General features: G+C 37.3%; 1 protein-coding gene across 1 annotated transcript in view; it reads left to right on the top strand.

Annotated features, from left to right (window-relative positions):
- The window catches only part of ptprb (protein tyrosine phosphatase receptor type b), a 58,361-nt gene extending 43,581 nt beyond the window's left edge, over positions 1–14,780 (top strand). The window contains 5 exon segments of the mRNA XM_057327015.1: positions 1,033–1,182; positions 1,549–1,810; positions 2,406–2,512; positions 14,379–14,484; positions 14,627–14,780. Coding sequence (XP_057182998.1) covers positions 1,033–1,182; positions 1,549–1,810; positions 2,406–2,512; positions 14,379–14,484; positions 14,627–14,780 — 779 coding nt within the window.
- Positions 14,781–17,117: the final 2,337 nt, after the last annotated feature.

Raw genomic sequence — 17,117 nt, forward strand, 5'->3', positions numbered from 1 at the left:
ATCATTGGTCAGTATATGATAGAAACAATTCATTATATAATATATATATACATATATATAATATTCATCCTATAATGAATTTCATACAATGCACTGAAATCTTGTAGCATGTAATTATTATCATTAAAATTAATTCAAATTTTGGAAATTCAGGCAACTGACTAATTCGTGTTGTTAGCACTAATTTAAAGGCAAGCGCGGCCTCTGGGGTTCTGAAGAGGAAGCTGCCGTTTCAGACATCAGTCACTGGGAAAATCTAATATTTAGTAGCTTTATAGAAACAAGGCAAGACAATGAAACAAACAGAAACCAACAACAAATTGTCAGATAGGTCTTTATATGATTAGTTATATTATCGTAAATCATAAAAACCCAAGAACATCTATTCTAATCTATTTCTGTACTTTACATTAAAAGTCATTCACAGAATGTTTTCTGTATTTGGTTAAAAGGTAAAACATTTGAACAATTTTTAATTAGAAAGGGGTTTGTTTATTTATTGCTTTGGTGCTGTTTTCACAAGGAAGTAGTCATTTTTCAAATCTTTTAGTACTAATCTTATTCCGTGTTTCTGTTTTCTTACTTATAGACGGTTTCATCTGACCATCATTATGAATTCCTGTTTGTTGATCAGTCTGGCTAGTGGCTAATATTATAACTATTCATATTTTTTTTAATATATATTAATATTAATTTATATGAATATTTTATTGTATGATAATTGTACTTTGGCGCATTTAAGTTTAGCCAAGTAATGGTTTTTCTACTGGTAACCCAAAATAATACTCGCTATAGACATACTTTTAAATTGCTAGCTAATGTAATTTACTTTTTTGCTTGTAATCAGAAATAATCTGCAGAGACTATTCTTTGCGGATGTGTGCCCGAAGTTACGTTCAGGCCACAAAAGCGTGCAGGCGCAATAACGTTTGTTTATGTTGTTGCTTTGTTGTAAACTGTTTTTTTTTTGCAAATATTTGTCTTAAACAAAGATCAAGTGAAAGTAACAAAAGCATAATCTCTATGTTTTAGGGCCGCCCACACCACCAATGGCGGTGCGAGTCAGCGAGCAAGCAGTGATTATCACACATTCCACCATTCTTTTTAAATTCAACTGCAGCTGGTTCAGCGATGTAAATGGAGCCATTCGTTTCTTTACAGTCATCGTTACAGAGTCAAATGGTACAACTGCCCATTTTTTCTTTTTCTAACTTTGGATTTAGAGCAACATTATAATCAGTTGAACTGTTTTTAATTAAAGTAACAGTACAAAAAAACTGAATTTTCTGTCATCATTTACTCACGCTCATGTTGTTCAAAACCGTCTTCATTTGTGGAATGCAAAATGAGATGTTGAGGAAGGCTTACAGCCTCTGTAACCACTTAAAACCAAACACAATAGCCTTTCTTAAAATGTATACTCTTATCTTCCAAAGAAGAACGTATACAGGTTTGGAACAACATGAGGTGCCTTAGTTCTCTTGGATCTAGTGTCATAAATGCTGTAATCTCAGAAACAAATCTAGTCTCGTTTATTTTAATTTGCAGAGGTTGATTATGTACTACCAGAGCAGAGACATCCACTGCCCTCTTACCTGGACTACAGACACAACCGATCCATCAAGGCCTACCAGACCGGATACTTTCACAGTTTGTGTGCTGAGGTCTCTGACAGCAAGATCCGTGTCTTTGAGATAAACCTGGGAGCTGGGATGAAGCGTTTAGGGGGAGTTTGTACATGGGATCCTGAATCAATCCAGCATGGAACACATCTTTGTGATGGACCACTCAGACCAAGAACCGCATATAGGTACAACTGAATTGTTTAGAGTATTTGTTTTAGCATGTAACATTTAAGTTTTCTATTCAAAATTTAGGCTTCATTCAACTCAAAGTGCAGTACAGTCGAACAGTTTCAAATATTAAAAGAATAGTTCCCAAAAAATATGCACTCATAATTCACTCACCCTCGTGCCAAGCGTATATGACTTTCTTCAGCTGAATCAGTTGTATTCTGACATCTACTAGCTTTGCAATGCATTGGGCCCAGGATATATGAAGCTACAAAAAGTGCATCTATCCATCATAAAAATTAGTCCATATGACTTTTGAAGTAAAATGATACGTTTGTGGGAGATAACAATTCATATTCAGAGTTAATTTAGCAATCATATGCACATTTATGCATTAGGCGGATGCTTTTTTCCAAAGCGATTTACAGAGCATTCAAGCTTATAAATTATATCCATAATATTTTTAGTAAAACTAGGATAATACCAATCGTAATCAGTTTGCCATAAAAATCATGGTTACTATATTTTACTATAAAAAAAAACTCTATGGCAGAATTGAAGTAAGTTTAAGATGGGTAAAAGTAAATAATCCTGCTGTTTTATTTGGTCTAGATTAAGTGTGCGTGCCTTCACTCAGCTGTTTGATGGCGAGAACAGAGAATTTGCTCAAGCACTTTACACAGACACCTACTTCTCCCTCCCATTGTTAACTCAGTCAGGTAAGACAGTGTTAGATTACTGTAATTATGGGCTTTATTAACAGGGCATTTAAGAGTGTGTTTGTGTTTTTGCTGGAAAGTATTGTTGTCAGGATTACCTGTTCTGTCCCAGATAGCACAGGTACATCTGTTAGATGTCTGCTAAGGATCTGGAAAACATCTGATATGAAAAACATCCAATAAACGACTACAGATGTTGTCCAGATGTCTATATGACATCTGTCAGGAGACATCTTACACTGTAAAAAATTACACTGTGATATTACAGGAAATTACTGGATACTAGTTGCATGACTTTCACAGGAATTCACTTAGAAACTTACAAGAAAATCCTGGAAAGTGACAGAAAATACTGTGATTTATTTTATGTAAACATTACTGGTGGGCATCTTGACACAAAACAACCACACTGATATATTTTAACATATTTCAGTTTAAATTGTTTTTGGGTCAAGCCACCTCTAACATTTAAGTTAGTCTGGAACTAGGCTTGAGCCCTGTCTGGGAAACCCCCCCTTTACATTTAACTTATTATAATAGTTAATGCATGCCTTCTTTTTACCAACTCAAGTTTAAATTTCCAACTTGTATATGTAATTTCATGTACTAAAGAGTACTAGAATTAGTGCAGTTAATGCTCATTGAATGATGCAATACACATCATGTCAATACCTTAACCTCCCACAACCTAAGCACATATATCACTCTTCTGAACAATGTTAAGCACAAAACTCAAAATTACAACAAACTAAGTAAACATTAAGTAAATAAAATAAGTAAATAAGTAAAATTACCTTATTCAGTAAATTTCACTGTTCGGTTTTACAGTACGGACAGTACGGCATTAAGTTTTTACAAGAATCAAGTAACCCACATTAAAAAAACAGTGTGATTTTACAGGAAATTACAGGCTAATACTTTCAGTGTAAAAGTGAAGTACTGTACTGTGACTTTACAGGATATTACTGGCTACTAGTTGCATGACTTTCACAGTAAAAGTAAAAGCAGTACTGTACTGTGATTTCACAGTAATGATAGGGATAGGCAGTATACATGTATTTAAAATACGTATTGAACTACAAAATACTATTTTGTATTTTATCCCTTAACATGCACATGGCCCGTGGGCTGGCTAACAATTAATATTTGTTTTGTTGAAAGTAATTAATTTGTATATCACCATCATGGTTTTTCCATAAGTTGGCCTCTTGATTCTTGACTTTCAAATGTTACATTCTTTTGGTCTGCCTGCTGTTCCCGTGTGCTTTTAAAATACATTTATTATAGTAATGCAAACATGAATCTAATCCAATGATGTTGGTTCTCAAAATAGCCCTAACCGTAACCTTTTAATTTGATTCACTGATCTCATCTGGACTGAGTGCTGTGCTGTAGAAAGAACATTATATGATGAGTGAGTTTAATTGCATTTTTGAAATAATTGTGAAAACAGGTAGCATTAAAAAACAAACTATTCTAAACTATACTAAATCACACATAAACATCGAGAATTAGTGTATGAATATCAACAATGGTGATAAACAACAACAAAAAATTCATGCAGCAATGCATGCTGGGCAGAGGTGTATAGTCCAGGGGCCAAAAAGTAAAAGTCCTGCCATATTTTTGTTTCACCCATGAACCCATGAGCTGATTTCACCAGAGGAGGAACCAAGTCATTCCTTTCAAGCCACAAGCAAGTCTCAAGTCACATCCAAGTCCTCAAAGAGTTAAAGTGAATGAGATAATTAATAAGCTTCTGTGAGGACATGTGTATTCCCACCAGGACTCGCTTAACATACAACAATGACAAACCATGGTTTACAATGAAACTGAGACAGCTTCGTCAGGCCAAAGAAGATGCTTACAGAAGTGGGGACAAAGTCTTGTATAATCAGGCCAAAAACACACTGACAAAGGAGATAAGAGCAGCTAAGAGAAGCTACTCTGAAAAGCTGAAGAACCAGTTTTCAGCCAACGACCCTGCATCGGTGTGGAAAGGCCTGAAAGACATTACCAACTACAAGCCATCATCCCCTCAGTCTATGGGTAATCAACGACTGGCTGACGACCTGAACGACTTCTATTGTCGTTTTGAAATGCAGAGTCTCACCCTTCACACCCGCCCTGACCCTATCTCTGCTATACCATTAACACCTCCTCTTGACACTCAACCTGCACTTAAGATCTGCGAAGAGGATGTTTGCCAGCTTTTCCGCAAACAAAAGATCAGAAAAGCACCAGGCCCAGACAATGTCTCACCCTCCTGCCTGAAAGTCTGTGCGGAGCAGCTGTCGCCCATCTTCACTAATATTTTTAACAGATCTTTGGAGCAGTGTGAAGTCCCTTCATGCTTCAAACGCTCCACCATCATCCCTGTACAGAAGAAACCCAAAATATCTGGACTTAATGACTACAGGCCTGTTGCTTTAACATCTGTGGTCATGAAGTCATTTGAGAGACTTGTACTGGCCCACCTGAAGGACATCACCAGACCACTTCTTGATCCCCTCCAGTTTGCTTACCGAGCAAACAGGTCTGTGGACGATGCAGTAAACATGGGACTGCATTACATCCTACAACACCTAGACAGACCAGGGACTTACGTCAGGATCCTGTTTGTAGACTTCAGCTCGGCCTTCAACACCATAATCCCAGACCTCCTCCTGCCCAAGCTTACCCAGCTCTCTGTGCCAACCTCTACCTGTCAGTGGATTATTAACTTCCTGTCGAACAGGCAGCAGCTAGTGAGGTTGGGAAAATTTAAATCCAGCACATGTACCATCAGCACCGGAGCTCCTCAAGGATGTGTTCTTTCTCCACTGCTATATTCACTCTACACAAACGAATGCACCTCTACAGACCCTTCTGTCAAACTCCTGAAGTTTGCAGATGACACCACAGTCATTGGCCTTATTCAAGACGGTGATGAATCTGCCTACAGAAAGGAGGTTGCTCAGCTGGCTGCCTGGTGTAGTCAAAACAACCTAGAGCTGAATGCATTCAAGACAGTGGAGATGATAGTGGATTTCAGAAGGAACCCTCCATCACTTCCTCCCCTCACCATCCTGGACAGCACTGTGGATACTGTGGAGTCATTCAGGTTCCTGGGCTCCACCATCTCTCAGGACCTGAAGTGGGAGTCCCACATAGACTCCATTGTAAAGAAGGCCCAGCAGAGGTTATACTTCCTCCGTCAATTGAGGAAGTTCAACCTACCACAGGAGCTACTGACCCAGTTCTACTCAGTGGTCATCGAATCTGTTCTGTGCACTTCAATTACTGTTTGGTATGGCTCGGCCACCAAATCAGACCTACGAAGACTACAACGGACAGTTCGTAGTGCTGAGAAAATTATTGGTGCTCCTCTGCCCACACTTCAGGACCTGTACGATTCCAGAGTGAAAAACAGGGCAAGAAAAATCATCATTGACTCCACACACCCAGCACACAAACTCTTTGATCTGCTGCCCTCTGGCCGGCGCTTTAGAGCACCAAACACCAGGACTTCCAGACACAGAAGCAGCTTCTTCCCCCAGGCAATCTCCCTCCTAAACAGATAACTGCTCCTTAAGAGCAATATTCCACTTCCACTACTCCTATAGTGTGCACTATAGTGCCTTATTATATCTACATCTTATGTATACATGTATATAACACTACCTCTACTTACTAAATTATCCATTTGCACAAGTGTACATACAATCTGTTAATATGTTTATTCTACTATATACTACCCTGTACAATGTCTCTTATATGTTATTATCCCCCATTTTCTGTAAAATAGTCTTTATTTTATATATGCACAATTTAGAATCTTTAGACTGTAAATCGTATTATATTGTATTGTATTATATTGTATTGTCATTGTGTTGAATGTCTGTACTAGAAGCTTCCAACACCAAAGAAAATTCCTTGTGTGTGCAAGCACACTTGGCAATAAAGCTCTTCTGATTCTGATTCTGATAATTAAGTGAGTAATGAAATGATGATTGAGCATTAGTGATGAACACCTGCTGTTATTGAGAATCACAGAGGATCAGATGTTGATGTTTTATTGGTTCAGATGATGTCACCATCATGGAGATCAGTGTTTGCTTTAGTTGGGCTCTTGACCCTTGACCCCTGTGTTAGATCTCTCTCTGTATCAATGCATGTGCTGTTGTAAAGCAGAGAGATCAGAGCTGTGCAGTGAGCAACTCTTCACTTCTCTTCACTGCTTTCATATGATGAGATAATCAACTGTTTACAGCCAAAGTATTTTCTTTTCTTCACGTCTATGTTTATTTTTAAATCAATGTAACACATAAAAATTTGAACTCCGGCACTTTCTAGACACACACAGACATCAAGAACCAGCATAAGAAGCTCAACAATGGTGACAATCAACAAAACGCTTCATGCTGCAATGAATGAAAAACTCCCATCATGCAATGCAGTATGACTAATTACTGTCACCACTGTTGAGCTTCATATGATAAATGTTCATGTGTAAAAGACTGATCAGAATGTGTTATCTCTATATTGAAGATATTTATTTAGGAGTTTTTTATATCCAAATGTAACTATTAAACCCAGAGAGATTTAAGACAGAAACTTTCAGCTGATGTCATGTAAGGTTGTGGCTGAAGTCAGTTGAAGTTCTTGTGTTTCTCTTTTCTTCAGTGATGTTGATTGTTAACAGCAGGTGTTCATCACTAATGCCCAAATTATCATTTAATAAGTCAGGTCAGCACCTGATGAGCATCTCATCATATGAAAACAGTGAAGAGTTGCTCACTGCACAGCTCTGATCTCTCTGCTTTACAACAGCACATGCATTGATACAGAGAGAAATCTAACACAGGGGTCAAGGGTCAAGAGCCCAACTAAAGCAAACACTGATCTCCATGATGGTGACGTCATTTTAACCAATAAAACATCAACATCTGATCCTCTGTGATTCTCAATAACAGCAGGTGTTCATCACTAATGCTCAATCATCATTTAATTACTCACTTAATTATCTCATTAACTTTAACTCTTTGAGGACTTGGATGTGACTTGTGACTTGAAAGGAATGACTTGGTTCCTCCTCTGGTGAAATCAGCTCATGGGTTCATGGGTGAAACAAAAATATGGCAGGACTTTTACTCTTTGGCCCCTGGACTATACACCTCTGATGCTGGGTAACATCATAGAACAAATCTCATTCATGATTCCCAGCATGCATTGCAGCATGAAGCTTCCTCTTGTTGATTGTCCAAAAATGTGGACCTGAACCCGAAGAGACCCGTGATTGTGCTACACAGACCCGACCCGGACCCGTCTAATATTTGAAAGTTAGACCCGAACCCGGCCGGAAAGACAGACCCTGGACCCAATCAGCTCAAATTCCACAGCAAATTGCTGTTAAGTCATTAAACAAATTTCAAAAATAAAAGTTTTTGTCTTACCTACTAACGTTACTCCCTCTTACCGGATTGTGATGCAATCCTCATTGTTAATGTGGTATCCATGTTATTCCTTTCTTGCCGATTGAACGAGCAGCATTACTTTGCTATTATCTATGTGCTCTGAGCCGAGTCTGAACAACAATTTAAGATATAACAAGACGCTTAATTTATGTCAATATAAACATGGACTGGGAAAAGTTGCAATGCGCATGGTGGAATAAGTCCCGCCTTCCAAATAAAAGAGCCAATCGTCAATTGTTAACGTCACGTTGTCACTGCTTAATCTCCGGTTGCCATAGAAACATGACGTGCACTTGTGCGTTAGCTGCCTGCCTGCCCTGGAGCAACCTCAGCAATCTAAAACATTATGTTTTAATGCAATTTAAGCATCATAGAAAACATTCATGTGTCAGTTCATCTCCAATTTCAGGTTTTGTTTCTTTGAAATATGTTATTTAAATGTGATTGTACAAGGCTGCAAGCAGTTTTGAGGATTTAAAGTTTGTTTGCATTTATTGCACACAATAGGGAATTAAATTTAACATAAATCTGCTAATCTGTCTGTCTGTCAACAACAGAGTCCAAGAAAAAAAATCACAAATGTAGTAAACTTATACAGAAAAACTTCTGTATACAATCTCATGTTATCAAAAAAGCATTTACAAACAGATATCTGAACTTAAATAAACAATCATAAAATACCATCTTTAAGTGAACTGGGAGAGTGCTGCTTTTAAATTTCATATAGGCTTTAAAACTTTGCCTACAAAAAACAACCATAGATCTTTTTCAGCTATTAAGTCACTGCATTGTGTAATCAATGTGCATTAAATTGTCCTTACAAGTCATTTGCTAATATTAAGCATATCCTAATTCTATTTCAATGTACAGTATGTTCTTGAATTGAAGCACTGAACTTATGAAAAAGGAACTAATGTTTTAAATACAAAATAGGCTGGGCAAAAAACAAAATATCCCAGATAGCAAATTTTTGTGGCCCAAATCCGGCCCACACCTTACTCCCCATACCACCTCATCTGGCCCACATACCGCATGTAATGATGGCACTTGGGCGGTCCGCTCCTGTTTGCCAGGTTTGGGCCACAAGCAAGCCAAAGCAATGCCGCATGTCAGCCAAAAACAAAACAAATAAAGCAGAACTGACCCAAATATGAGCAACAATTTTATTTTTAATTCTGACCAAGATTCAACCCAGACCAACAATTTGTATTATTATATTTTTAATGAAGTGATGATTGAGTCATTAGTGATGAATATCTGCTGTTAACAAACAGAATCACTGCAGAAAAGATCAACAAAAACTACAATAAAATAATTTACCCAAAGAAACACAACAACTACAACCGAAACACAACCCAGCTAACAAAAGTTTGTTATAAGAACGTTCCTTAGAGGTTTTTCACGTTTTAAAATATTAAAAATGTCCGTTTTTTGTTTTAAGAACGTTCCCAGCTGACAAAAGTCACCATCATGGTGATCAGTGTTTCCTTGAGTTGGGCTCTTGACCCTTGACTTTTATTCTTTTGATGCTCTGTAATTATTTACTTTTGAAGTACATTTGTTATGGTAATGCAAATGATTATCTAATCAAATGTTGTTGGTTGGTGGTCATTGAGATTACTATAATGTTAAAATCGGAATAAATTGCTGAGCTGCTGATCCTGAAAGAACATTATATCATCTGGGGGTTTGATTGCATTTTGCTGTCTAGAAAGATTTGTGAAAATAGAAAAGAAAAGTAGAATTTAGACACACAGACATCAAGAATTAGTGTATGAATCTCAACAATGGTGACAATCAGTAAACGAAAACTTCATGTTGCAATGCATGCTGGGTAACATCATAGCACAAAACTTATTTATAATTCCGAGCATGCATTGCAGTTGATCCGTTTATCTGAATTAGTTGGTTGTTTCTCACCATTGATGAGATTCATACACTGATTCTTGATGTCTGTGTGATTCTAGAATGTGTTTTGATAAACACACATCCATTTTTCACAAATCTTTCTAGACATCAAAATACAATCAGACTCCCTGATCTTATAATGTTCTTTCAGTATCAACAGCATAGCACTCAATCCAAAAAAGAGTACTAAACCAAACTACAACATCACAGTGGTGTCAATGGTTCCATACCAACACCATTTGGTTAGGTTCTTGTTTGCACTGCCATATCAAGTGCACTTTAAAAGCACACAGTTTCAGCAGATCACATAAAGTAATAGACAATGGTCAAGATCCCAACTCAAGGAAACACTTATCACCATGATGGTAATATTCTTAAAACATTAAAATATGTTTTTAAAACGTATTCAAACACATGAAAAACCTCAAAGGAACGTTCTTATAACAAACTTTTGTTAGCTGGGTTGTGTTTCAGGTTGTAGTTCTTGTGTTTCTTTGGGTAAATTTATTTTTTTCAGATTTTGTTGATCTTTTCTGCAGAGAATCTGTTTGTTATCAGCAGATGTTCGTCACTAATGTCTCAATCATCACTATAATAATAATGAAACTCAATACAATTTCTGTCAAACAGGAGCACAGAAAGGTGTTGGTTTGGGGATAAATCTGGGCCAGAATTGAAATGAACTGTTGACTATATTTGGGTCAGCTCTGCTTTATTTGTTTTGTTTTTGGCTGACATGCGGCATTGCTTTGGCTTGCTTGTGGCCCAAACCTGGCAAACAGAAGTGGTCCGCCCAAGTACCAGCATTCCATGCGGTATGTGGGCCAGATGAGGTGGTATGGGGAGTAAGGTGCGGGCCAGATTTGGGCCGCAACAATTTGCTGGTTTGGTTGCTGTCTGGGTATAAATACAAAATAATCATTTCTTTAGCTCTTTAAGCTGTGTGTGTCTAATAAAGAGGTGCTTAGAGGTATAGGGCTGCTATGTTGACATGTTGCTGTTCAGAAACAGCAAAGCATTTACACTAGCAGTGGTCAGGGAGGTACGATGATTCTCCAGCATGCGACCAGAGATGTTGAAGGCTGACTCACAACTCACACTGGATGCAGCCACACAAAGAATCGTGCCATTGATGGAAACATGTTTTGGTTATGTTTCCAAAAACTAAGGATGTCTCTCTCATTTTCCAATGCGGCCTTGAGCTGCAAATATTGTTCTAGTTCATCAAGTCCTGTGTCCAATTCAACATCCTCGATGTCAGCCCACCGGCTAAAGTGCGACACTGGTCCTGGTGGTGCACACTGTCAGAAAAAATGTGGCAGATTTGTACCTTTAGGGGTACAATGGTTGTTACTGGGGCAGTACCCTCAAAGGTACACATATTGTACCTTTCCACAGGGATACCCAGACAGCAAGCAACCATTGAATCAATGTAAAAAATAGCTGATTGGTCAATGTTAATTGCATTGAATCAATATCACTTTTGCACCTGCAATTAATGTAGAAACAAATCACCATTATTGTGATCAGTGTTTGCTTTAGTTGGGCTCTTGACTCTTGAGCTCATCCTTAAGTTTCCTTTACTGTCTAACACAGTGCTTTCCAAACTGGGGTACGTGAACAAAATCCTGCAATCTACTGTTTACTTAATTATAATGCCCCTGACAATCAAGGCATGCTTTTCTCACAAGCTGAATATAAAGTTGTGTTCTCTCTAGTGTACACACAGCAAAAAAGTAGTCTTGTAGTGCCATAAAAGGTCAAATTCATGACATCCAATCAAGAAATATGCGTCCACTCATGCGTAAGCGCACGTCTTTACGTACCGCATGTGACTTCGCACAAAAATTACTGACAGACTTCTGGATAGCTTTGCATGTAGAGTATCCTGCCTTAGCCGATCGCGCTTTGAAAACATTACTGTCCTTCTCCACAACGTATCTTTGCGAGAGTGGGTTTTCAGCACTTTCCCACTTAAAGAACAAATATCGACACAGACTCTGCATAGAGAATGATTTGAGACTCAGACTTTCTCCGATACAACCAAACATCACAGAGTTATGCAAGTCATTTCAAGCACATCCATCTCATTAAGCAGTGAGTCATTTATTTATATATGAGTCATATATCATTTATTGTTTGATAAAAGAAAATTACATGTATTTAAAATGCAAATAAAAAAGTGTTTGAGACCACAATTGTTACTGTGAGAAAGGGGGTACGCAGAATGATGTTAAGTCCCTAGGGGGGGTACGCCATTGTAAAAAGTTTGGGAACCACTGGTCTAACACATATGTTGTGCCAAAGAAAACTAAGATCCAGTGACATCAGAAAATGATTGTTACTTCATCACAATGAGTGTGATATGTTATTAATATGTGAACGTGCAGTTATGATACAGCTTAAAGAGAATAAAGCAGTGTTATGGACGAATAACAGAATAAATTATTTTCACAAAATCGTTTCACAAAACTGCTACATTTCTGAATCAGTTAGACATGAAGAATCGGTGTATGAATCTCAACAATGGTGACAATCATCAAACTAATTCAGATAAACAGATCAACTGCAATGCATGCTGGGAGTCATGAATGAGTTTTGTACTATGATGTTACCCAGCATGCATTGCAGCATGAAGCTTTCTTTCTGTTGATTGTCACTTGTTGAGATTCATACACCGATTCTTCATGTCGAACTGATTCAGAACTGTAACAGTTTTGTGAAAATCATTTATTCTGGAAATTGTCCGTAAAAGTGCTAAAATCTTTTTAAACTTTGTCATAACTCCGCATCCACATATTAATAACATTCCACACTCAAAAGTAATATATAGAACCTCATTGTGATGCAATAACAATCATTTTCCTGATCTCACTGGATCTTAGTTTTCTTTGCCCCAACATGTGTGTTAGACAATAAAGAAAACTGAACATTAGAGTCAAGAGTCCAACTATAGCAAACACTGATCACAATAATGGTGATTTGTTTCAACATTAATTGCAGGCGCAAAAGTGATATTGATTCAATGCAATTAACATTGACCAATCAGCTATTTGTTTACATTGATTCAATGATTGCTTGCTGTCTGGGTATCCATGTGGATAGGTACAATATGTGTACCTTTGAGGGTACTGCCCCAGTGACAACCATTGTACCCCTAAAGGTACAAATCTGCCACATTTTTTCTGACAGTGTATGACAGAAATAAAGTGAAAGTGAATATGTTAATGGTGTTTGTATTTAATTCTCCTCTTACGTGATCTTGACAGATTTCATGTGTTATTTACAGTTGATGTTCATTTCAAACTGTCAGTTGTAGTTAATGTTTTTTTCTGTTTTGTTCATCTGTTCTTTAGTGATTCTGCTTGTTAGCAGCAAATGTTTATCAATGATCGTCACTTCATTATTCACTCTCATTAACTTTTGCTGTGTAACTTAACTTAACTAAGACTAAATACAATATTTTATTGTGAAAACTCGCAGTATTTTTTTACAGTGTAGAGACATATTTCAGATGAGCAAACAATTAAAAAAAGGCAGCAGCTATTTGCACTAAGTGTAAATAGCAATAGATGCTATTTACACTAAGTTTAAATAGCAGTAGGTTTTGTTTACACTAAGTGAAAATAGCAGCATTTCTTAGCTATATACTCACTGAAAATAGACATATTTTCTTTGAATTAAGTAGTTAGATGCTTTTGGTACTTATAAGTAGTGACTGATAACGTTACTATTTGCACCTCAGTATTGTTGTGCATTAAACATTATGCAATAATAACTCAGTGTAAATCATTATATTTATAAAAAATATTAAAATGATGGCAACATTTTGAGACATTAAATCCCTACACCTACTCCCAACCTTACCCTAAACCTAAACTTTATGAATAAAAATTAACTGTAGGTCTTAAATCAATTTTATTGAAAACAAAGGCCTTTAAAATCTGTAATGTGATAGAAAAAGGTAAAAAAGCATTTTCAGCAAGAGGTGGATTAGAAACCCAGTCTCCAGTGCCAGAGCTATACAGACTTTACGCCATTTGGAAATGGTGTCATTCTTACACTTTCTCTATTCCAATCACATATTGTTGGGGGGAGCTAGTGCAAATAGTCTCTGGCAACAAGGGTGGCTATTTAGTGTAAATAAAATACAGTCTTACAAGTCTTACAAATGTAAATGCCGACATCAAAAAGACATGTCCCAGACGTATGTGTGCTATCAGGGATAGACTACAGCTCTGCACACTCGAGTCTTTCTCTTATCAATATGACATATTTAAAATGTTGCCATGTACAGTATGCTATTTACACTTGCTGGACTTAAATATCTGCTCCAACTCATTAAGAGAAAAAAAATATTGCAAATATAGACATACTTTATATTTTTATTAAAAATGTATTTCACAGTGCCTTTATTCAAAGATGTTGCTTGAAAAAAAAAAACATTTTTTTCTTTGAATATCACTGTTTAATGTCTCATCACAATGGTTTCTACCACTCAGCCCCACGGGACGGAGTCATGGGGGGTGTCACAGCTGCAACATTTCTGATTACCATTGTGATCGCTGTGATAGCATTACTGATATACAGGAAGAGAGCTCACAAAATGTGAGTGTGCGCACTATACACTTGCATTAACACACTGTGTTATGACTGTAGCTTAATGCTTTTAAAACACTCTTGGTTCCAGAATTGCTTCGAATTAATGTCTGTGCTGATGTTTATTTTGTTTACTCTGTATGTGTTTAAGAGCCGTACAGGAGAGTCCAGTAATGAAGATGTGTATGTGGAAAGAGTTGCCCACCTCACAGATGTGCTCAGCAATACGGTACTACATCATTGCTTTTCTCGTTCCCACCACTATATCAGTAGCAAACCCTCAGGGCTCTTTAGGCCCTCTGTGATGACCTAAACGATTATTAAAAATAATATTTAAAAACTTTAAAATATTACTTTTGTAAGGCACCACCCGCTGGTCCAATGACGGTATCCAGAGGCGTGGCGAGGCTTCACACGTGTTCTTGTCTTCCTTTGTTTAGTGAAACAGTATTTGCATGAAAGCACATTTCACTTAATTACCTCTATTTTATCTGACTCCAATTTAATAATATCTCAACTTCTCATTTAGTTTACATTTAACTTTTATCATTAATAATTGTGAAATTTGGATGGATGTCTGATTTCTCTGTTTTATTCTAAATTACACTCCTTCATCCGATTCTCAATGTCGATTAGAGTCTCGCGCCGGCCGTTATATGCGGATCTCACGGTCACAAACTCGCCAGTCTTGGTCACTGCCAGAGGTTTCTATGACTAGTAATGCTCAGATGGCCGTCTCCAACCAGCACTTCCTGAAACATTATTTGATCTAGTCCCCTTAGACTATGACAACTTAATTAAAGTAATGATTATTTCCAACCAGAGGTCATGACCACTCCATAGAGATAAATAGACCAATCTTACTTCCTCTGACGGTAGCTTTATATAATCATGCCATAGTTTCCTATGTACACTTAGTTAGAATAATATTACAATAACCAGAGGTTTTGGTGACTTGCCCTATTTAGATTGGTCAGACAACATATGTGCTGTTCTAAACGGAAACGGTCTAATTACACTTAAACTAATGCCAAGTAGTTAGCCGGAGCTTGTTGTGGAAAAATATCAGTCTTGTAGTTCAAAAAATCTCTCAGACAAAGAAGGTCCGGGTGTCAAGGAGTTAACTTTATTTGCTCGAGCCAAACAAAGTGAGACGTTCCAAATCATCTAAAAACCAAGTGTTTTCAGTCTACAGTTATAGTGAAACTTCTGAAAGGTGGACCTTTCTAAAACCAATCAGATAGATTCCCGTTATCTCTTATTTTTATTAACCAATTGTTGATTTTCTGCCACCAATATATCCCAGGCAACAAGGTGCGTATTTATTCGTGGTAGGCTGGCTATTACCTAATTTTTCAAATATATTTTTATATATCCTCGCCCACCACAATTATGTCATGGTCATCATGACCTTTTTCCCCTTCTTCACTTCCTTCTCTTGTCTTTATCTGTGGCAAAACTGTGGCCTTGCTCAATGTAGATTGTAGTCATAGTAACGGGGCGGAACATGCCCAGATTTGGTCATACTGTAGGGTTGGGGCCGGAAAAAGTCCACAGATTTCATAAACACTGCCAGACATCAAAAACACAGCTGTGCAGGGTGCTTTTCAGAATCTCATACAAATGTGTTTAAAACGAAGAGCAATACATAGTGAATAATGATCAAAAACATAAAGACAGATCAAAAACATAAAGACATATCATGAAATTCCTCCATAAGCTCTAAAATCTCAACTGGCGTGCCCATTGCTCCACCTAATACAGGATTCTAGTCCGTCACTAACCTGAACGTAGATTTGCGGTAACAAAGGATATAGCGTGATCTACTAAAGTTTATAAACTCAGAACAATACAGAATGAATTCAAACATAACAATTTATTAGCCAGGTAAGCATGATTCAAAATCCAATTCAAGATTCAATTCAATAATCAATGGCAATCAATATAATTCAATAACAAATAATAGAAAATCATAAGAAATAAAGCAAAGAGAAGTTCAATGTTGCATGGCAAGAGACGACACACAGGGATTTGTGCGGGACATCTGGCTACAGATTCCCTCATATTTTTGTCAATTTCCCTTAAATACCAAACCAGAACAAAGCATTACGGAAATATGCTTTAGAGTTAGGAATTTGGGGGCTGTACTTAATCTGCATACAGTAGGTGATTGGTGAAAGTTACCAAATGTGTGAGAAATGTTCCAGCACTGAGGGAAGTTTGCTAAGTTTTTACAAAACTTTGTTATTACATTCTGTTGTTATGGGAGTGAGATCATTGTACCAGTTGCACTGAGACCTTTTGGATGATACCAAACATGTGTATGTTTTTTGTGCATGTGCCGTGTTCTTTTCTTGGTCCTTAGAGCTTTTGGGTGTCCTGCGTTGAGTGAGTGGGGGGAGTAAAGGAACAGTTGGGGGCAGAGGTGGGTAGTCCAGGGGCCAAAGAGTAAAAGTCCTGCCATATTTTTGTTTCACCCATGAACTCTGAACGCTGATTTCACCAGAGGAGGAACCAATTCATTCCTTTCAAGTCTCAAGTCAAATCCCAAGTCCTCAAAGAGTTAAAGTTATTGAGATAATTAAGTGAGTAATGAAATAATGATTGAGCATTAGTGATGAACACCTGCTGTTAACAATCAA

This window comes from Triplophysa rosa, unplaced genomic scaffold (genome assembly GCF_024868665.1).
Source record: "Triplophysa rosa unplaced genomic scaffold, Trosa_1v2 scaffold159_ERROPOS166867, whole genome shotgun sequence".
Classification (NCBI taxonomy): Eukaryota; Metazoa; Chordata; class Actinopteri; order Cypriniformes; family Nemacheilidae; genus Triplophysa; species Triplophysa rosa.